We start from the raw sequence: 23,743 nt of genomic DNA, 5'->3' as shown, positions 1-23,743 counted from the left end.
CCAATACCTGCCCCGCCGCACCCGAACCTGACTCCACTCCATTATAGTAAAAATAAAATGATAATAACGTGCAGTTATTACCATTTTATTTTTCCTTTACACTGCTCATAGAGCAGTGGTGCCACGCTCCTCCGCCTTAGCAGATGAGTCGCTGCTGAGCTTCATGATGATGTCTTTACTAGGCTTTGGTGAAATTTCCCTTATTTTATTTTAATGAATTTAATTTTTCACTTATGCAGCAAAATTGTTGAAATCCTACCATTATACTACCTGCTCTTATTATGCCATGTTGCGATATGCAAAATAGCTGAAATCCTCTCATTATGCTAAATGCTTTACTTACACCGTGTTTGTGGTAATATTTTAGCACAGGAGCACAAAAAGAATGCGAACGACCAAAATATGAGCAGCTGCTGCTTATGGCACTTGTATGTCTTGTGCCAATTCTTCAGTGCAAAATGGGAGGCAAGGTCACAGTTCACGTTAGCACATAGTGCTAAATAGCAGTTTTGATTTCACATAATTCTGCATAATTACGCAAAAGCAAATTACATGAATTTCGCACACCCTTTGTCTTTATAGCCCCTGTCAAATTCTTACTCATAATTTCGAGCTCTGTGACGGAAATGGTTCTTACACCGTTCTGATGCAGCATCGAAGGAGGTATAAAAAGTTTGAGAGGTACATTTGGTTGTATAATTATGCAAAATAAAAATAAAAAAATGTCTGAGAGGTGAAGGTATATTAGAGAATGATCACACCAATCTATGACTGTATCATTAGGTATGAAGTATTGATTAATGAACTTATGTTCAGTTTTAACTTTAGGACTGAGTGATACATAGCAGAAGTGCATGTATATATAAACAATAATATGCATATTATCACATACAACAATATCATCTGAGAAACATATTGTGCCCTAAATATTGTTTACAAAAATATCGCTCTATTGGATTTTCTCTCATTAACTCCAATTGCTCGCTATTTTTCTAAATTATAATTAGGGCATACTATTTTTGTTATGCAATATCTAGGTAACTATACTCTGGTGCAAGACCATATAGACATACATAAACAAATCCATTAATATATTAAAGATGTTATGGGCTTCTCTCTAGAACACCTTCCTAAACACATTGGGTCATATGTACAATGTGATAAAGCCACCAGAACGTCACGTTTGGCAATGTTCTGGTGGTGATAACCCCTTCGCCTTATTTACAAGGCGGCGTTAAGTCACTTTTTGTGGCTTAACACCATCTTGGAAACATGGCCCCTTAGAACGCATCATTCAGTGTGAAAGCGGTGTGCAAAGGGTGTTGCTGTGGGCGGTCCACCACAATGCCCATTGTTTTTTGACGCTACCTCAGATTTATAAGGGGTGTAAATCTGTGGCAGCGCCAAAATCTAACACCATGCAAGAGCAGGCGTTAGAATGGTGCAGGCGAAAATATTTTATTTCTCCTCATTTTATTTTTTCTATGGGTGCTGCCTTCTGCAGCATACAGGGAAAGAGCAAAAGGCCACTAATGCTTGTTTATGTGCAGGAAGGTGTCCCTTCCTACACACAAACAATCATTGAAAAATGGCGATTTGCCACTTCTATGTGTGCTACACATTGCAGCACACATAGAAGTAACAAATAGCCAATATGCATTGTTTATGTGCAGGAAGGGACACCTTCATGCACATAAAACAAACATTCCCTGCAACGCAGGCACCCTTGCACTATGGTGCCAGGGTGCCTGCGTTGGTGCTAGGCAGCTACATTTAGCAACAGCGCTAGGGGAAATGCAGGGGTGCACCGTATTGTGGTAAATATGGCACACCTTTTCTGTTTCGAAAATGTCGGAGCGTGGCGCTGCCAGATTTGACGCAGTTTCGCACTCTGACATGTTCTTGTAAATATGCCCCAAGGTATGTTCATGTGGTGTACTTTGACCAGCTGCACATAATTCTACTTACTCATCAACCAACATTCGTTGGCAAAGATAAACTTATTGGAAACAAAAATAAGTTGTCCATGGGAGTTTTAGCTACAATAGACACAGACCACAACACCATAAACTATCATAAACGTACTAAAAAATATCAGTCCCGATAAAAAATTGAAAAATCGCATCACAGGTTTCTTCAAAATTCATATATACGTGGAACCCCAGTGCGCCATTAAGTCACTCTCTCTAATTACCAAAACACCAAAGGCCGGCTTTAGCGCTGGTGGCGCCTGGTAGACAGTCTTTTTTGGTTCCCCCTCCATGACCTACCTCTCCATGAATTACTTCGTTACCACTCTCCAACAGTGCCCCTTATCTCTCTATAGCCCCTCTGAGACATACATTTTTTAGCGCTACTCATAGTTCCCTCACAGTCAGTTCTGTGATCTGCATGGTACACATTCTTTGCAGGAGGCACATTAACACTGCGCTACTTTATGATGAGTCAAAACTGACACTAGACAAAATTGGGATTTCTCACTAATAGGAACATTAATCACCAGAGTTATCTTGACTTTTTTTTATTGTTGCCTGAAAACTTTTGGACGCACAAACAAGTTCACATGATTATTTTTAAACACAGCTCCACCCAGCAAAGTCAGTGCCAGGCGGGACTGCGCCGGTCACACCACCCTAAAGCTGGCCATGAACACACCACAGCACGATACACTGAGATGACACATTGCATTATCCCTGGGCCCTAAGCCTCTCGCCTTCCAGGAGGAGATTTCATGGGGGATGGTCCCAGCATCAATTACGCCCGCCCCCTGGGGAAAATCCAATAGAATAACAGAGTAACGAGCTGCTAATTAGGACGGCTTGTCTATAAATCCAGGTCACCCCGGGATCAGCCTCACTCACTTCCCAAGCCCGGCCACCGACACGACGGATACACCGCTGAGTCCCAACCCGGCGCGTGGTGGGACTCACCGCTTCCTGCGGTGCACCTCAGCCTGATCTGGCCCGAGACTTAGTACGTGATGGTAAACCATGCCCATGCATTATCAAGTGTCGACACTGCGGAAAACACTGACTGATATCCGACTGCACCCTTTAATATTCAGTGCCGGGGCACGTGTCAGGCATTTCTAGATCCATGCTTCCTGTACATGAAAGATTCTGGCGTTCTTCCGGCTGATGGCTTTGAAAACAACTTCGACGGCGCCCAAATGACTCCTTGGTTTGCTGTTGGCACTCAGCAGGGCCTTTCCTCTTCTGCAAACGTCTGACCTTTCAGGAGCTTGCTTGGTTTGTCAGTGCTAAGTGATCATTTTATAGAAGGTGGAAAGACACCTTGTTTGTTATGATGAGAGCAATGATTTCCAGCCCTCACTTTGGGAGATCAACTTTTTGAGAGCCCAGGATTGGCCAGGCTTGGTCGCCATCTTTCCTCCACGCAGACTAAGTTTGCGGTCATTACAGGTATCTTGCCCGCTCATGAACCACATGATGCTGCCCCCTGTGGGGATGGCCCTCTTCACGCCCCGGCAGGTGGCCCGTGTCTGCCAGGTGCTGCAGGAGAGCGGGGAGTTTGAACGCCTGGCACGCTTCTTGTGGTCACTGCCACCTGCGCTGGTCACCAATGGCCACTTGGTGCGGCCAGTCTGTGGCGCCCCTGGCATGTCACACCATCTCCTTGCCGCCCCATGCCCTTTCCGAGATGAGCCCCCGCTGCAGACTGGGGTGGAACCAAGGTGGGGCAATTGGCTCGGGGCACTGGAAAAGCTGGCAGGCAGGAAGAGAGCGCCCGTGGAGGCAAGTCTTCCTCAAGACCAGGAGCAAAAGTCCTCCTGCTTCAAGGTGAGTGATGAGGCAAATTGGGGCAGAGGTGGCATACTCGATGAGTAGGGCTTAGGTTGTCATGCCAGCCTGACGTGTTTGACCTTGCCCTATGCTGGCCCTTCAATGGCATTGGCCTGCCGTAAAAGGTCAGAAGGTGTCTTTGATACCTCTCTGAGAGGGTCAAAGAGAAATATTGGTAGCAGAGAAGGGAGTTATTTGAATGACCACAAGATGCAGGGTCCCACTCCTTGAGAAGCCTCTGACATCAAGGCAAGGATCTCCTACAATAGCCATAGAAAGGCAGGGAATCCCGTTGACCACTATCAAGAGGCAAGAGGTGGGATGGCAGGAAGTTACTCAAATTGTTCCAAAGAGGTAGGGTTCTCGGTGCAGTGAGCTTGCCTACTCTTCATAAAGCGAAGCGGGAGGTGTGCCACCAGAATCTTGAGTTAGGAATCACGATGGCATCAAAAATAGTGAGCACACTGTAGAAGGGCAAAATATCTATAGGTATGTGTGTATATATATATATATATATATATATATATATATATATATATATATATATATATATATATATATATATATATATATATATATATATATATTCACAAAAAACAAAGGTTAAAGATAAAAAGTTAAGTTATAGTCAAGAAAACTTTATTTATGTTTGCTCTACAAACCCAACTTAAACTACAGAAACATTAGACATTCCAAAGTTCTAGTTCTATTTTTAGTTTATCATTTCAAATTAATGACATAGTTATATCTCACATTTATACTAATGTACCATCTTAAAATGCATATAACTCACACACCTCCGTACACTGTCTTTTCACCTCACTCGCCACACTACATTAACTATAACTCGCCCCTTCTCCCTGCACTACCTACACCCTTGCATATTACAGAAGTTAGAGCATGTGAAATTGTAACATTAATAACAACACATAAGGCATCTTAAATTATATAATATGGCAGAAAATAGTGCATGGTACATGGCCCAGTGGAGCCTGATAGTTAATGTAGATTGGCGGGCGAGGTGAGAAGAATGTGTTTGTGGAGGTGTTCGAGTTATACGAATTTTAAGGTGGTGTGCAAGTATGAATGTGAGTTATAAGTATGACATATTAATTTGAAAGTGGGGCTTCAATGATAAATTAAAAATAGAACTGTATCTGTAGAATCTCTAATTGCTGTGTAGTTTACGTTGGGTTTGTATAGCAAACATAAATAATGTTTTCCTAACTATAATTTATCTTTAACCTTTGTTTTTTGTGTGAATTTTAATGTTTTTTCTAATGTTAGTATTACAAAGTTGAAAAATTCCTCCATGTTAGCTTTGTGGAGTAGAGTGCGCTACAATATTGTGCAGCACAGCATTGTAAAGTCGACTATGGTACAGCAGATTGAGGTATAGTGGAGTGGAGTAAAGTGGAATCAGGTATACTTGAGTGGTGTCAGTGGAATGGCATACAGTGGAGTGGCATAGAATTAATTAGGATACATTGCAGTGGCGTATAATGGAGCGGTATAGAGTGCAGTGGTGTGCACTACAGTGGAATACAGTGGGATAGCATAGAGTGGAGTGTGCTGTAGTAGAGTTACATTTTGTAAATATTGCAGAATGTATTTGCGTCCACTGTACTAGCGTACAGTGGAGTGCTATAGACTGGAGTGTTGTACATTGTAGGACCATATATTGGAACATCGTATACTGAAATAACATACTCTCCAGTGACATCCACTGGACTCATACTGTGGAGTGGCAGAAAGTGAAATAGCGTTCACTGGAATGGAAGTACAATGGAGTACTATACAGTGGAGAGACATACAGTTTAGTGGCCCGCAGATATAGCTAAATTAAAAACACTTAAAACATATAAAATACTTACCCCACTGACTTGAGGTACATTTTGCAAAAATCCGACCAATGGATTTCCCACTACACAAAACATAAAAGTCTATATAAAATGCATTTGATTTTATGCACATTTTGGACCCCTTCTTAATCGTTGCACCCCTTGACCAAACACCTTAAAACTCCAAGAATGCAACAGGGGCAGTAAGTCTGCAAAATTTTGCAGACATTCGCCAAACGTGTGCAAGATTATTAAGGGACAATATTCCAAAAAATCCCTATCTCTCTGGTCTCCCTAACTTGTACTACAGAGTGGCTACCACCACAATATATATATATATTCAAGGTGCATAGATGTGGAGTTAAGAATAGTAAACCTACACTTACTCTGTATGCACTTACCTTTCGATATTTTTGTTATCCCTTGATATTTCGTCCACGATATTAATGTATTACGATATTTCTAGAGCACACAGAGGAGTACAAAGTTCCCCGGGGATAGTGATACAGTGTGAAGAAGAGAGTGGATGCAAAGAGTCAAGGAACTAGGTAGGTTCTCTTGTCGGAACTAGAGAGCCTCACACACCCTGAGCGTTAGGTGTGAAACACACCCTGACTGAAGGATGTCCAGTATCCTCATCGGCTCACTGCCCCTCGTCAGACCGGCACTGCAATGTCTGACGGAGTGCCCAAAGGCACTCTTTTGGCGGAGTTCTTTTGTTCCTTGCCGATGGTGAGTGTGAGTGAGGACGGAGGAGAGTGTAGTCAGTGCAAAGTGAGTGAATGTTAAAAAGGGTGACCAGTCCACAATAAGTTTTATTGACGTGGCTGATTCCCTAATTAAAAGGGGTGGGAGAGGAGCTAAAGGCTGTGGGGGTATACAGACATCTAACTCAACCCCTTGGTGTGATCAACATGTTTCTCGCCAACCAGCGATTCGTCTGGACCTAAAGCAAGGTACTGCACAAGAAAAGAAACGATTAAATGCTCATTCACATTGTAAAAAGCAAATACAACCTCTCAGGGTCGGGTGCAAAGAGGGCCGCGGGGTCCTGCTCTAATTAGGCGACCTAGAGGTAGGGGAAAAAAGGGTTAACAGAGAGCGAGTCAAGTCATAGCTTAATTATGTGACTGTATAGTCGGAAGACGTAGAGTGACTTCAGTGAACGCGCTCCACACTGTGAGGGGTGAAGGGGGATGTGTAGGGAAACTGATCATACCAGGCACTGGGTGAAATTTCCCTTCATAATCGGTCTAGTGATGGCGAGACTATTATCTCTCATTGGAGAAATCAGAGTGCAGATAAAATACTAATCTGAAGTGTAAAGCCGAATCTCTCAAAGTGGCACCCATTCCTAGGAAAATAGCAGGAAGGTTCTTAACCTAAGGGAAGGTAACACGGGCCTCGCAGCATGCTCCCGTGAGGCCAGCACTGTCTGGTGGAAAAACCTGTAGGGTATGGAAGGGAGGGATTGATATGTGTATTACACCTCAAGGGGTGGGTTGTGTGTTATTGTTATGCTAATGCATGATGGTGGAGGCTAGTATAGCAAGTGACATCCAGGGTTACAACAGAAGCTCCTGTAAATACTCATGGAGTAGGAGAAGGGGGAGGGGGAGGGAGGGGGAGAGAGGAGGGAGGGAAGGGGGGACAACCACTCTATCCACATTATATGTATAGAGATCAGCGGGGCCCCAGGACGGAGCCCAGTAATGAAGTTCTACAGCCCACTGCCAATTCATGCTAGCAGGCCTAAGGCATCATACGATATTTCTAGCCTCGATATCCCGTAGTACAGCTGAGGCAGGAGGTAGGAGAGCATGGCTCTTATCTAAAAGCTATAGGGAGGAAGGAGGTATCAATCCATGGTGCGTTTCCAGTAAGAGTGGAGAAGCAGGCAGTGGCTTCATAGGGAGTTCCTTTAACAGCTATAGTGAGGCCAGGGGAAGCAGTGCTGCCTCAGTGGCTTGATGATCATACAGAGAAGCTCCAAGTGTCATGAAGTACCTCTAATGACCTCAATAGGCACACAGGGAGCCCCCTTAGTAACCAGAGCGAGGCGCATAAGGCGAGATGTAGCTCCACTAATAAATAGCCTTGAAAGGCAGACAGGGCTTTCTCTAATAGCCATATAAATGCATTCAGTAGAAAGGCATGACCCTTCTGATGACCATAGAGACACAACAAGAGGAAGCAGGACAAATACTTCCAGTAAAGGCCTTAGAGGGAAAGGAAGGTCGTGTAACAGGCATGGTGCCTTGGGGGATTCGCAGACCAGCATGCACTGGTAGCCATAAACGCCTCTTCTGGAAAGCACATCCCTGGGGCCCGGGGCTCTCACACAAAGAACTCCCTTTCTAACTTTGCTTTGCTTTTACTGCTTTCTTGCCCTAGGAAAGAACACGTAACCTACTGCGTGAGTGGTACCTGCAGGACCCATACCCCAACCCTTCCCGGAAGCGGCACCTAGCCCAAGCGACAGGCCTCACCCCCACCCAGGTGGGAAATTGGTTCAAGAATCGACGCCAGAGAGACCGGGCAGCTTCGGCCAAAAACCGGTGAGAGCAAATGCATGCAAGAGAAAGCGAACGAGTCAACCTGAATGGCCGGGTTTGAGGATCTGTCTGGTGGGACGAGGGCAGACAATTTAATGTAGGAAGCGGACTCGAAGGTTGCTGAAATGAAGATTGATGCATAGGAGCGGGCTGCTTCAACAGGCCATAATGAGGTAGACATTGACCATGAAGGTTTTTGGAAAGAGAGAGTATGTTTTCCAGGTTAAAGTACTATTTTAAGGTTGACTCCTGTAATCATTGATGCAAATTTCCATTCAAGAAAAGGATCGATCCAAATTTTTAGGAAAAATAGAATATTAATACAGAATTGAGCATTGACAGCCAACACGTGTTTCGCCCTCTGTGGTGTATTGCGTCAGGGCTTTCTCAAGGCTGGTTCAGTTTCTTAGAGTCATTCTGTTGAATTCTCTAATGTACGTCTAATGTATGTTTCGCCCCCGTGTGCGAATGACTCCAGCAGGAGTCATTCGCACACGGGGGCGAAACGTCGGGGATAGAGGCACCAGTCCGGTGGTGTAGAAGAGACAGTGGCTGGTGCGTTCGTGGACACACACAGGAGTGTGCAAAGATACTGACATATTCAAGGAATCTATTGTATTATATACCCATTACGATGTACATTAGAGAATTCAACAGAATGACACTAAGAAACTGAACCTAGCCTTGAGAAAGCCCTGGCGCAATTCGTCACAGAGGGCGAAACACGTGTCGACTGTCAATGCTCAATTCTGGATTAATAAAATTCTATTTTTCCTAAAAATTTGGATCGATCCTTTTCTTGAATGGAAATTTGCATCAATGATTACAGGAGTCAACCTTAAAATAGTACTTTAACCTGGAAAACATACTCTCTCTTTCCAAAAACTGTTCATTTTTCAAAACTCTAAAAGTTTTTGAGTATGTTTCCTCCGCCTTCATAAAAATCTTTGTGAAAACAGATATAGTCCTGGAATCCTTGGACCTTCCACGCTCAGCTGTTATTGACCATGAAGGTAGCAACTGCCCAAACCAGGACCTGTGCTTCCCTTCACACTATCACCAGCTCTGCACCATTCCGGTTACTTAGCCAATCAGGTTCCAACATTAATGCTGCGTAATGGCTTCTACATGGGCAAGCTCTGCTCTGCGCTCCTCTCCTCTTCTCTTACGTTCCCTTTCTTCCTTGTCTTCCTCTTCACCTTCCCCTTACCTTTTCCTTCTCTTCCCTTTCCCTTTTCCTCTCCCCCTTATTTTTCTAAATTATGTTATCGACTTTTAGGCATTATACTACATATATCCAAGGAGGGCTTGCCTCATTGCACAAAAGTTCAAGATCAGTGCTTAATTTGTAAAAAAAAAACTATACGTGCCGGGGCTCTCGTCAGGAGACCCCTTCCGCTTGTATCACCCTTTGCCACTGCCAGCACTGCCAATTATAATAACAACCAGCTACTAACCACCACACTCCTATAAATGTGGCAATTCTGACTACTCCAGTCCCTCAAAGCTATAAGAATGGCTTTGGTGGCAGGTGTTAATCATTTTCAATGTATGTTGAATTAGTAAAAAACTGTTGTTGTGCTCAACTCTAAATTAGACAGGGCCACCATATCAGCAGACTGCCCTAAGTACTGGTCTAGGCAATAAAGTGCTGGGCACTGGAAACCACAGGCTCAAATTAAGCACTGTAAGATGGAAAACACTCCTTACGACGCATCTCTCACCCACAAGTCGTTACAACCACTTGCAGAGGGGGTAGAAGGTGTTGGATTTAAAATCCAACACCTTCCCTACTGTCCGCACAGACTGGAGTTGGAAAAGTAAGTTATACTATTCCAACATCCGGCACCCCCCACCGCAAGTCATTGTTACGACTTGCGGGGTAATGGTGTGCATTGTTACAACACGATTGTTGTAACAACCGTGTTGTAACAACATGCAGGGTGAGGGAAAGTGGGAAAAAGAGGTCCATTCCTGTAAGATACAGAGGAAATGTGCTCGAATTCACTGCCAGGTCCTGCAACTGTCCAAGATAATGCCACTCTCAAACCAGAGCATAATATTCTCTGAACAAACTGAGGGGCATATGTACGAGCCCCTATCGCCACGGGAACATCATTTTTTGTGAAGTTTCAGTGGTGTTAGGGGCTTCACCTTGTTTACAAGGCAGTGTTAATCCACTGGTCTTAACTTTGAGAAACAAATGACAAAATGGCCTTTCAAGATTGTTCAAGTGCAGGAAGGGGGACCTTCCGGTACATAAACAATCTTGCCCTGCACGCAGACACCCTTGCACCATGGTGCAAGGGTTCCTGCATTGGCGTTACACTGCTAAGTGTAGTGCCTGTGCAGGGGTAAACGCAAGGCTGCGCCATATTCTAGTAAATATGGTGCAGCCTTGCGTTTCTGAAGTGGCGGAGTGAGGCATTAAGCCATGACAGCTAACGGAGATTAGATTAGAGGTGTTCAAAAAGATAGATCGTACGTTCAGTGTCATTAAAAGTTAAAAAAAAATGATTTGCATTTTTAACCAACAGTAGCACCACTGACAAGTCACAGATGGTTAACCCCTCACCCAGGCGCTCCCCCTCCCCCCACCCACCATCCACAAGTACGACATCATGAGCATCAATTCCACAAGATCTAGCCATTTCTTACAGGGCATAGTTCTGCCATACTCTATTTTATTCAAAACCAAAGGAGAGAAAAAGGGTGTTCTACATGAGTGTAGGGCGTGAACTCCTGGTCCCCTTCTGAATATTTTAAACAACAAATGGAGGAGTGCCCCCTATAGGTATAACAGAGAAATACTCTGTAACCAAAGTTTAAAGATCAAAATTGCACAGTGTGCCCAACCTTTTTTACAGGACAGAGCATGTCCTTTTAGAAGACCCCTCACTCACTCAAAAAAAGAAAAACTACTGCACCACTGTAGTAAGGTGTCGAAGCACACCCTGCTGGCACACGGCCTGCGGGGTGGGACCCCGATGATGAAGCATGTCACCATCTAGGTTGGTGAGTGAGGGGTCTTCTAAAAGGACATGCTTTGTCCTGTAAAAAAGGTTTGGCACACTGTGCAATTTTGATCTTTAAACTTTGGTTACAGAGTATTTCTCTGTTATACCTATAGGGGGCACTCCTCAATTTATACTCTATTTTATCCCAGCAATTCTCCACAATATTCGGCCCCAACCCTCGTCCCCCGCCCACCCGCAACCCAACCTCATCCTTCAGGAGTCTTAGTGCGTTAATCTGGGCCCTGACCCCCATCAAGACCATTGTACCTTCTCCATTTGCCCCACACTCTACGGAATGTTTGAGGACATCCTCTAGCTTTGTTCGTTACTCTTTTGGCCGCCATGTACATATCCATTCCCCTCCTCCATTCCCCAACCGGGGTAGGCGCTGGTGCTCCCCATGCTCGCGCCACATCCCGTTTCACCAGCCCCAGAGCCAGCATCCCGAAAATCAGATGTGGGCGGCTCAAATCTATATCAGTTGTTATCCCAAGTAAAATGAATTGTGGGTCCATTCGGAGCTCCGCCTCTAGCACCTCTCTCAACTCCCCCAGTATGTGTGTCCAATAGGTGTGGATAACAGGGCAGTCCCATATAACGTGGTAGAAGGTCCCCTGCGGGTGTCCACATCGAGACAGCAGGAGTCAGTAGCGCGACCCATGCGGTTCAGTCTGGCTCTATCATAATATATCCTATGTAGTATCTTATATTTAGGCTTTCCTGTTTTCAGTTTCTATTTTTTGGTAAATTCTGGTGGGGTTTTATCAGTGTTTTCAAGTGATTTCAATACCTTAAAAAAACAGTGGTTATCAGTGGTTACACATTTTTGTGCCATTAAAAACTACAGAAACAGTGTTTTTCCAGTGTTTATGTAACGTTTTACTTTTATTATTGCTTGCTTTCTGCACTGATCGCGCATGGTATATAGAGAGTGTACATATAGTGTGTATGAGGTCCAAATAGATTTTTGCTAATTAAACCTATTGTAGTACACCATACAATACTTCTTCAGTGAGTCTTTGGTCATGTGTGCTCGCTCTTTCCTTCCCATGTAAACTTCTGTGAAAAGGCCCTCTCAACATTGACACTTGAGACGGGCAGCTAAAACAGCCAGTACACAATTTGTTAACTCTGGCCACTGACATAGCTTTCCATGCCAATACTGGTGCACTTGAAAATTACGATTCACAGGGCAGGTTCTGCAACAATTGAGTTGAGCTGGGCGCTTATGCCCTCAGAGTTATTGAAGCAGTCAAAAATGAAGCAGCACTTTTGAAACTAGGGAAGAAATACACCTTTATGGAAGGGATCTAGAACTTGTACAGAGTACCACATTGAGGTTTAATTGACTTCAAATACCATTGGTGGTGAAGGGACATTTCTGTGCATCATTGCAAGCCATTTCTCATACATTGTAAAATAAATGTTCCTGAATTGCTCTTCAACATTTCTTTGTTACCAAGTGGCAATCACTCTAACATGGAACATGTTGCAGTGCTAAAGTCATGAAAGGTGCCGCCCAGCCTCCTCTCAAGGAGATGTTTCACATCTACACCAATTATGCTGCACACTTAGTAGACAAGTGTGTTTTCAGACTCTTATTTTTTATTATGGCCACTACAGAAGTTATGAGATCAAACATCCTCCAATTTCTTGCTTTTGGCATCATCACTCTGCAAAAATTCTGTAAACGGTTGCCACATGGATAATATAGCATTCATTGCCCCTTATCTATCAGTAAAAGAATCAAATGCAGCCAAAATATCAAATATGATTTTGATATTTCCTGAATCTCTACAATTTATAAAATAATTAAACAGGACCTAAAACATGCTTCCAAACCCTGCATCTTTAGACGAAAGACCACAAAACTGAAAAAGCAAAAGGAAGAAGAAAAAATATTTTAGTGGCATCCCTAAACAACAAAACTTAAGCAGAATAAAGTTAGCCCAGTCTTTCTTACTGCTAGCTTGTATAACAAATTTACATTGTATTGGCCCCTTCTGGAAGAAATATATGACTCTTTCACTCTCTTTTTCCTTTCTTTGAATGGCATTTAGTTTGTGGTTGTGCAGGTGTTTTTTCAGTGTTTATATGTTTTCACTGGTGAGGGCTATTTCTCTTTCAGTGGGGTTTTATCAGTTATTATAGGTTTAAACCTAAAACCGGACAGCCTACTTATATTGTATGAGTCACAGTCAGGATTTAATCGCGACTTCTCTGTGATGCATCAAGGCTGCTTCCCAATCTACTGTGTCCATCTCGCCCAAGTCCTGTTCCCACGTTGCTCTCAGTTTCCCTCATCTGTCCGGCGTGTTATTATTCAGGGTCTTATACGTCAGTGACACTAGTTTACTGGGTACTCGATCTTGCAACAGACGATCCTCCAGTGGGCCATATTCTAGCAACATAAGCGCCGCCTCAGCCCTCCATGCATGGCGCAGTTGCGTGGATTTGAGAAACTGAGTAGGGCGTAGGCCATATTCTGCCGCCAGGGACCCATAGGGTTTGAATTTCACTTTCGCTACCAGGTCCCCCAACACGGAGATCCCAATATCGTCCCATCCCCTAAAACCTGTGAGTTTGTGAAGCTCCTTTAGCCATGTACAGTTCCATATCAGTGTCTGCTTGGTGGGTCTATGTGACCACCCCATCATCTTGGTTGCCCTGTCCCAGACCTCTATGGTTATCTGCGTAGCCGGGGGTAATCACCTCCTCCCACCCCCCGTACAAGTAGTGGAGACTAGTGCAGCATGCCATGGTGTCTCTTTCCAGCCCAGGCGTCTCCAACCTTTTTTGTAGTGAGAGCTACTTCTGATCAGCGAAAATCATCATGAGCTACTAAAGACCAACCATGTAGTGCATTTTAACAAGAGACCCCCCTCGACACCCTCGCAATGCAACCAAGCACAGAAGCCATGGTCGTCACAGTACTGACTGCTAACCTGCTGAAAAGTACTTTTCTTTCTTCACTCCGACACATCCTGGATTAGAACCTTTCAAATAAAGTTACCCAAATGTGACACCGGAATGCGAAACATCTCACACAAGAGCTCTCAGCCTGGCTAGGAATGTGGTATCAAACAATCAGTACAGGCATCACCATGGATAACTGACCACTCCTTGACCACAAAAGGGCAACCCTGTCACACCCATCTGTGATTAGAAGTAATATAACCACCTAATAGAATATATAGCATGCTACTTAGTACATGTACTCACTCCTAGGGCCCATTGCAGCTTCATATATGTAACCTGTTCTCAACTGGACTCCACGCACCATAATCACCTCCTTCTCCAATACAAATGTTCTTCATAAAGCGCTGCGCTGCTCACTGGAACTAGTTCCACACTATTTGATGGGTTTTTGTCCACTGACCGGCCTAGTCAGAGGCACCTTGGACCTGTTGCTGATGGCATTGCTACAATCAGATACATCTTATCCGGATTTGTACCTCTCCAAACCTTTGTGTTCCAGGGTGTGAGTCCGACCCTGGCACACCTCACTCCTCCCGCTCTATATAACATTTGCATTGGAACTGGCATCTCTGATAACCTCTGACAGCGGGGGCATGTAGGTATTGAACCAAATACATCCCTCGTGGTACATTTAGGTGCCACATGGACTCTGTCCTGCAGTAATGTGAGAGGGGATCGTTCACTTCTGTTCCACCAGTTGTACCCTCGGTGCAGCACACAACCTGGGCTCCTCTTGAGGAATACTGCAGCAGAGCTGTAAGACAGCTGTCTGCAGTGCTCTTAATGTAGCACCGAACCTGCACTTTAGATCACCGCTAAAGGCTAAACTGAAGTTGCTCTACCAATCCTTCTCCATTTAGGCTGTTTCTGTCCACTGCTGATGGAGAAATCCAGTCGCTATTTTTGTCAACCGAGGTATTCGGTAACGTAAACCCAGCAGCGCTCCAGCTGTCTCTAGGCACCAGCATTCACACCAAAAGACGCTGCCTCGAATCCATGAATAATTGTCTCCTAAAATATGTAAATGTACATTTCTGTTGCTCGATTGCTGTCAATACCTGGTGTGAATTTTAACAGTCTTTATTATGAGTGTAAGAATCACGAGGTAGGAGACATCAAGCAGGGAAAATGATCCTTTCAGGCCAGGCAGACAGCTCTTATTGTTTTTCCCTCGCTGCCCCTCCAGCTCGCAAACTAACAAATGAAGAAACCGCAACTTTTTGAGGTCAGGACTTACCAATTGATCTGCTACTCCGCACGCAAATCAGAGACAGGGTGCCGGACTTGAAAAGGTAGGCCACTTACACGCTACCAAACTTTCAGGCCCCTTCCAGCACACGATGCGCAGGCTGAAAGCGTGGTGCCAGACTGCAAAAGGCAGGTGGCGCAGAGATCACGCAGATGACGAACAGGACCTTCAATTTCGCAGGGAAGAGCAACATGCATTGTATCTTGCGTTCTCTCAATTTAGCTTTAACTGAGTCAAAAGTGCGCCTTTGTTTTTTCACCTCCCTACTGTGGTCCGGGAAGATCATGATGATGGTATTCTCATACCATATTTCCCCTACTTTCCAAGCCTCTCTAAGTATCATGTCCCTATCCAGGAAGTTTAGGAAACACGCTATTACGGGCCTAGGCTGTGCGCCCGCCGGTGGTTGGGCTAGTAGCGCCCGGTGGGCTCCTTCCATGACAAAACAGGAAGAGAACTTGTCCGCCGGGAAGGTGTTCCGCAGCCAGGCATAGAGAAATTCTGGCATATTTGCCCCTTCAATTCCTTCTCCAAAACCTACAAAGCATAGATTGTTCTGTCGAGCTCTGTTTTCCGCATCATCAACCCTCCACAGCAGGTCCTTTTGAGGGTGAACAACCTTTACAACGAAACTCTTACAACGCACTACCGTTACAACGCAACCATTACAACGGAAACCATTACAACGCATTGCGCTGGGGGGGCGCTCTAGGATAGGGAATAAGTTTAATTTACTATCCAACACCTTCCCTAGTGTCCACGGGGACTGGAGTTGGAATAGTAAATTAAACTTTTCACTATCCAGCACCCCAAAGCGATATGCGTTGTAAAGGTTTGCGATGTAAAAACTGTGTTGTAAAAGCAATTCTTAACCAACAAGGGACCCCAATCAAGTCAAACAGGGACCTCGGGGAACAGTTTTATGGAAACAACAGTGGTCCCATGCTTATGTGATACAACAAAACAAATAAATATAGACGAAATCGCTTCTATATTTTCAGAAGGACATGTCCAGCCGGACAGAGGTCTTCCAGGTTTACTTAATAAACACAGTGTTTCAACAAATAAGATGTCAGGAGTACCTTCCACAATGCCCCTGTGTGGTACACAAGCCTGTGCCCGACACTAACGGGGTGAACAAAAGTGAAGATAGTAGGAAAGGTTCAAGGCAAAACAAACGTTTTTTCTGTTTACATATAAATTTGTACAGAAAATATCAAGCTGCACCATTACATAAAATCAAACAATCATTTGTATCGGGTGCATTAGCAAGTCGACGGCGTTTCGGTTTCATCAAACGCCGTCCCTGGACACATCCCATAACCAAAGCTATCGGCTTTTCCTGGCGTCGCCCGTTTACGATTGTGTAAACCGGCATTACCTGACGCTCCATTGTGGGTGACTGTTCAAAATGAATAAACGGGCATCTTGACGGTATTTACTCTCGGTGCCTACAAGTGCTCTGCCTCGGCAAAATTGAGGTTTAATGCAAAGGCAAAGTATTTAATTGTCCTGATGATGGTTTCTATGATCTTTTGATGAAACCGAAACGCCGTCGACTTGCTAATGCACCCGATACAAATGATTGTTTGATTTTATGTAATGGTGCAGCTTGATATTTTCTGTACAAATTTATATGTAAACAGAAAAAACGTTTGTTTTGCCTTGAACCTTTCCTACTATCTTCACTTTTGTTCACCCCGTTAGTGTCGGGCACAGGCTTGTGTACCACACAGGGGCATTGTGGAAGGTACTCCTGACATCTTATTTGTTGAAACACTGTGTTTATTAAGTAAACCTGGAAGACCTCTGTCCGGCTGGACATGTCCTTCTGAAAATATAGAAGCGATTTCGTCTATATTTATTTGTTTTGTTGTATCACATAAGCATGGGACCAGTGTTGTAAAAGCATGCGTGGTAAAAGTATGCGTTGTAAAGTACTACATCCCTTTTGAGAGGATTGGAGTTCCTGCATATCCTTGCACAGATCATGGACCGAGTCTTCCGTCTCGCCCAACTGCGTCTCTGCCTCCGTGACCCTTCCCGCCAGGTTCCAAAGGTCCTGGCGCAAGAGCGCCACTTCCGATCCGACTGCACCAATCTGCCCTTCTAGCGCTGTTCTGGATGGCTGTATTGCCTGGAGGAGGGTATCTGTATCCGAACGGGTGCTCCTCCTGGGGGGGGGGGGGGGGGGGGGAGGGGGTATGACCTTCGCGTACTGGTCCATCTTGTCCTGGCGTGGCGGTTTCGGATCTCTGTCCTTACCCATGGTGAGGTAGGGCAGGCTCAGGTGTAGGCAGCCTCCACTCTCACGTGTGTTGTAGGCCAAGTCACCTGTCGCCCCCCGCATTTCTTGTGTTTCCCGCCCAATGCGTCCGCAAGCGGGCCCCTTCTCAAGGGTGCAGTGTCACAGGGGAAGGCGGGGGCCAGTCACGGTCCAGCAGATATTCAGGCAAGTGGGTCAGGAGGCAGGAGGGAAGACCGCCAGTCTGGCTCGCCAATCCACCACTCAGCCCCACCTTACCAGCTCGCAGGTTCGAACCTCCGGTGGCCTTCCCCGCCTCCCCCAATTAATGCAGCCCTGCCGCAGTCTCTCTGACCACCGCCAGGTGTCCCGCTCAGAGATGTCCCCTCCTGATGGCCAAATCCTTGTCACTCTCTCAGATAGGCGTCGAGGTCCTCCTCCGCACCCACAGGTCGGTCTACTCGCCAGGGTCTCCTGCTCTGCTTGCACCCCCAGGCCTGTCACAGTGGCCGGCAGCACCGGTCCCACCTTCAAAGTGGTGCTAGTGGCTCGGGGGGGAGACGCCCTATCCGTTGCGGCCACACCCCGCGCCGCTTCCTTCTCCTTCGCGCAGCCACTGCTCATAATGCCCCAGGGTGGGTGGGGGTGGGGAGGGAACTGCTCACACAGCCGCAGCCTCAATCCAGGCACTCGCCCCCTTCCTCCCGCACCTCACCTCCTCTCCGACGCCATCTTGTAGGTCCTTCGCCCCTCTCAGGGCCAGTTCATGAACTCGGGGGGGGGGGGGGGGGGGGTCCATCTGCCGCAGCACTCCACTGCCCAGCTGCACTGCGGATCAAATGGCCCCGGATCAACTCGCTGCCTCAGATCGGCTCTCCCTTGTGTGGTTTCATACTCCCGGGGGTCCGCTCGCCAGTCTGCAGCCTCTCTTCCGCTTCGCGCCTCACTGCTCCGCCAGGATGCGGGCCCGCAGTCAACACACACTGGCCCCGACAGCGGCCGCAGGCCTCCACCTCGCCTCACCCGGGCACTGCAGCAGTTCTCAGTCCCGGTGGGAGGAGGGGCTCTTCCCACGGGTCCACCGTGATCCTCTCATTTCGGCCGCACCTTCAGGAGCAGAGGGTCCTCTCAGGCACCCCAGTCGCTTGTTCAACGGGGTGGCGCACTACAAGTCAGCCCCCGTTATCGGAGGCTCCTGCTCGCCGGTTCACAGGTCTCGGTGCGGTGTCTCCGGCCCTCAAATGCAGTAAGGCGCCATCTTGGGGATTGCCAGCTCGACCAGGGGCACCCGATTTTCGGCTCCTTGGGCTCAAATATCAGAGCGTTCCTCCCGCTTTCGACTGTGGGCAGCAGCAGGGCACCTCCTCTGGCAATTGCTGTGTTCTCCGGGTCTGCTGGGCACCGGAATCTATGTCGGATAAAGCTTTCAGCCGGAGCTCGGCGAAAAGCACGTCTCACTCGGCCATGCTGTTGGCGACGCACCACGTTGAAACGTTTTGTTAATCTGAGAGCCCATTATCCATTAATCTTATCTGCACTAGCTTAACGATCTGGAATGTTATCCTTGCATCAACTGGTAGCCATTAGAAGTCGTCCCTTTCAGGCTAAATCCTATCTCTTGGTTTTAGTTTGTGAATGACTCCAGTTGTCTAAATTTTTGTAGGTGCTTTATAGCGTGTGTGCAGGTAGAATGTATAGGAGGGTCCATAATCAGACTTTAATGAGTTATGGCCTGGACAGTGGAGATCTTTGCTGAAAAATCGTGGGTGGCCTAATGTTCCTTGAGAGATGGATTTGCAAATCGCAAGATTGAACCACCGTAGAAATACACCTTTTGCAAAATAAAGTAGTAATCAATCGAGAAGTACTAGCCTTAAGCACTGCCACAATCTTGAGGGAGCGGATAATGGTGCAGGTCTTGGATACAGTGGTACTTGTGATCGAGGCCCTCACACGTTTGAGACCTTTCCATTTTGGCCCCAAAAAGGTCAGCAGTCTGTGCCACAACCCTCCTAGGTATTACCTAGACAATTCAACATCATGTTTTCCTTGACAAGCCAGTGTCTTTGTAAAGTTCCTCAGAGAAACCTCTTAATCTATTGCCACAAAAGTATGACAGACTTCTGTTCCTCCTACCACTCTGAAATGTGTTCACTTTGGTTGCTAGCCATTTGCAGATCAAATTTGCAACTATTTCCAAGGTGGGGAGAGTTTTATACCATGTCTTTAATTTCTTGGTTAGTAGCCATTTTTAGCCCCCCCTCCCCTCCACTCCCACTATTAACTCCCTTAAATCCATTTCATGCTTTTAGGGCGCATGTTTTTCTTGAGGGTCTTCATGAGGTGAGCTAAGTCTCCAAACCCTTCTCAATGGATAAGTTAAACAGTGTCACGTGACTCAGTGACCTGTGAAACGAGGTCCCACAACACTCCTAATACAAAAAACCATCTTTATTTTAAAATCTTTTTGAACCATTTGATTCTACCGTCACCTGTGTAATAAAGTGCAAACTCCACTCAAAGTGGGTTTCAGAGCACTGCACAGTCAGAGAATTGACTTGATAGGCTTGACACAGTGCACTAAGGTAACAGAAGTTTCAGGTCGGCAGTGGGCAAGGCTGAACTGCATAATATATTATAAGAATAGCAAAGGTATACATAGGCACACATAATTGTGACTTATTTTTCGTCCTTATAGTCATTTTTAACTTCACTTTCACTTAAGCACTGCACTCCATCAGCATCCATATTGTTTGCAAAGTTCTCTGGCTGAGTAGATCAAGAGTAAGAGGTCCGATATTCAAGTGTGCCAGCCTTTGGGCAACACTGGCTGTATAGACTCTACTCTTTTGTTTTCCAAATGATGATGGAACTCATACTCACGCCAAGTGCTAGGCAAATTGTCTGAATGTGCTGAACACTCCTTCTGATCTTTTAGAATTCTAGTTTGATTTAACCGACTGCTTTTCTCCCTTGTGTTATATATGTACTTGAATTTGGGGTATGGAGCTTAGTTGGTCGTTAAACACTATCCCTTAGACCCTTGTTTTCTCCCATAGTTTTTTTGGATATGTATAAGTCCCTATTGCCACGGAAACGTCACTTTTAGTGATGTTTCCATGATGATTTGGGTTCTCCTTATTTACAAGGCAGCGTTCAGCCACTTAACGTGGCTAAACGCTGCCTTGTTAATACGGTCCCTTTTCATGCTATGTTTAGCATGAAAGGGGTGGGCAGTGGGTGTTGCAGTGGGCGTTTCACTGTAACACCCATTGATTTTGACGCTGCCCCCTATTTATAAGGACAGCGTGAATAGGAGGCAGCGCCAAAATTAAAGACCAAGGAAATCCTGGCCTTAACTTGGCGAAACGAGGAGAAATGCTGTATTTTACCTCGTTTTTGCTTTTTCCATGTGTGTTGCCTTGGAAAAAGCAAAAACGCCTTGGATTGTTTATGTGTAGGTAGGTGTCCCTTCCTGCACATAAACAATCTTTTAAAAAAATGACATTTTGTAACTTCCATGTGTGCTGCATTAAGCAGCACACATAGAAATGACAAAACGGCATTTATAGATTGTTTATGTGCAGGAAGGGACACCTTCCTACATATAAACAATCTTCCCCCGCACACAGACACCCTTGCACTATGGTGCAAGGGTGCCTGCATTGGCACTAGGCAGCAAAGTCTAGCACCATCGCAGGGGAGAACACAAGGCTGCACCATATTCTTGTAACTATGGTTCAGCTTTGCATTTCTGAAGTGGCAGAGTGAGGTGTTAAGCCGTGACGGGTAACACCTCTCCCTCTGCTACTTCTTTGTACATATGCCCCCAGGGTCGAGTCTTGGCTTCAGCTCAACCTCCTGTGATTCTGGGCACATCACTTAATGCCCTGAGCCCCTGTCCCCCTAACTGGTGCTCATGAAAAGCGCCAGTGTTGATGATTAAGTGCTGGTGCTGAGTACCGGAAACCACTGGCTCAAATTAAGCACTAATTTCTGTCAGAATGGTAACAATGTAGCAAAATCAACCATGCATGCCACTGAAACATCATAACAGCGATAAATTGATAGAGGCAATGTTACCTCAGATAAGGAATGTGGTAAATGTCTAGCAGTGCTTGAAAATGAAGTGAAGAAGGAAGGAGTTATAGCACAAAGTTGAGAAAGGTAGGAAGGGAAATAAGCAGACGAATTGGTGACGGTAGGAGGCCTACTGGTCTCTGTTTCACAAATCGGGCAGTGGTGCGCTGGTGGTGATTGGGCAGAGCGGGTTTAGATAGGGACTAGCAGGGCAAACCCTCCTCTTCTGCCTTATCCTCAGTACCTGAGAGTTGGCCAGATTGGACACCAGTGAGGGGTTTGTTTTGCTGCTGGGGTCAGGTTTGCCGAGAAGTTTCTTCAATAGGTGGTTTGGCAGGGTGGGGACTAGCACATAGCTAGACTCGGACCATGAGAGGAGTCAACCAGGGGACTTGATGGGTGTAGACTTGAACCATGATTCCTGGTAAGGAGTTGCAAGAGGGTGAGCCAAGAGCATAATGGCCAGTGAAGGGGGAAAAGAAGGACAGAAGGAAATGACTGCACAATGGCAAGTGATGGGATCAAGAGGATGGGAAGATGTGTTGAATGTGGAGGGGCATGCAGGTGGATTAAGGTCCAGTATGCTTAAGTAAAATACGTGGTATTAATAAGGTAAATGATGGTTTAGAATGTAAGGCATTACTTGGGATAATTTATTGTTAGACCAGACCTATTCCATTAAAGTGGCCATTTATACAATATTTTGATGACTGGCATGATTGGGCAACTGCTCCCACAGTCCTACCTGGGGGACCTTGTCCTGGGGTAACTCTCACTTTATATAAGATGCACTCTAAAACTCACCATAATGAACAGGCAATCACAACACTACCTGTTAAGCGAAATCTAAGCCACAAGGTCACCCAATACAAACCAATTCAATTCAAATACAAACATGAAGAGATAGGAGCAGCAGGGGATGAGTATATTTCAAACACAAATTGTTATAGCCTGTGTGTTGCGTTGCAGAAAACATTTGTTGTTAACTTTCTTTTTGTTGTTTTCTTTCTCCTTCCTTACTTCCTGATACCGCTGACAACGCAGGCTTCCGAAGGACAGCAGCAACCCCGGCCATGCTTCCACAGGTGCACAACAAGCCTCACACACGCTGTTGTCTACATGTAGCATGCAGAGACATGGTCCTATGATGCATGTTGGCCTTATCTGTGACACTGAAGCCAGTCTAATGCCCCTTCAGCCAAACACTCCCTTGACTGACAGCGGCCAGTGACTCCCATCTCTCGGCCACTGGACAAGTATTGCAGAGCAGCCAGGTACCAGGAAGATGGTGCTGCCTCTTGAAAGGAACAAGGGAACATATGCAGGATACACCTTTGGATTGCTGAGATCATGGCTGCCTTGTTAAGACTTCGGACAGACGCCAGAGCAACCGTGGCGGGCCAGCAAATGGCATCAGCAGAGGTCCTTCAGAAAACAGACAATGACAGTCAGTGGCTTGTCAGAGAATGGCACTGGTTATAAAGAAGACCTGCCATGGGTAGTGGGCATCTGAGGCCGGAGTGTTGACGCAGCCTTAAGGTCCGGGTTCTCAGGTGGTACACACAGGTGGACATAATGGAAGGATCTGTCAAGAAGCTTGCCAGGGCTCTGAAACTCACACGAAGTGCACAAAGCCCAGTGGGTAGACTTTCAGTAAGGCCACTTTGAATAAGCCAGGGGCAACATGTGGTGGTAATTTAAGTGGGCCCCTGGAGGATGTGATCACAGCAGCAGCGGATGACAAAGAGAGACTGCTAAGAATGGGAATAGCATAGGATATCCCAAAACATACTCTGCACTCGCAGCATAAACCCAAGTGGTTGCTGCTACTAAGAACTAACAAATGTTAGCAATTTTAGCCTGCTATCTCGAGCTGGGGTATCTCAAGGACAGAACAATCCAAAGACTTTAACATCTGCTGATCATTGAACATTGACTAATGCCAAAATTGTTATGTTGGTTATCATAAACAAA

At 45.7% G+C, this 23,743-nt stretch overlaps 1 protein-coding gene across 1 annotated transcript; it reads left to right on the top strand.

Moving 5' to 3' along the window:
- Positions 1 to 2,938: 2,938 nt before the first annotated feature.
- LOC147692055 (homeobox protein SIX6-like) lies at positions 2,939 to 23,422 on the top strand. Its single transcript, XM_086936728.1, has 3 exons — positions 2,939 to 3,800; positions 8,039 to 8,202; positions 22,814 to 23,422. Exons 1-3 carry the CDS (start codon positions 3,438 to 3,440, stop codon positions 22,998 to 23,000), a joined length of 714 nt encoding a protein of 237 aa, XP_086792854.1. The 5' UTR covers positions 2,939 to 3,437; the 3' UTR covers positions 23,001 to 23,422.
- The last annotated feature ends 321 nt before the right edge of the window (positions 23,423 to 23,743 follow it).

Source organism: Lissotriton vulgaris, chromosome 9, assembly GCF_964263255.1.
Source record: "Lissotriton vulgaris chromosome 9, aLisVul1.2, whole genome shotgun sequence".
Taxonomy (NCBI): Eukaryota; Metazoa; Chordata; class Amphibia; order Caudata; family Salamandridae; genus Lissotriton; species Lissotriton vulgaris.
The sequence above is the reverse complement of the archived record's forward strand: the minus strand, read 5'-3'. Positions and strand labels throughout refer to the sequence as shown.

Bases quoted from the DNA above. Each gene is read 5' to 3' on its own strand.
- LOC147692055 (XM_086936728.1), top strand. From the start codon at position 3,438: ATGAACCACATGATGCTGCCCCCTGTGGGGATGGCCCTCTTCACGCCC. The intron at 3,801-8,038 runs GTGAGTGATGAG...TTCTTGCCCTAG, and splicing joins AAAAGTCCTCCTGCTTCAAG to GAAAGAACACGTAACCTACT. The intron at 8,203-22,813 runs GTGAGAGCAAAT...CTGACAACGCAG, and splicing joins GCAGCTTCGGCCAAAAACCG to GCTTCCGAAGGACAGCAGCA.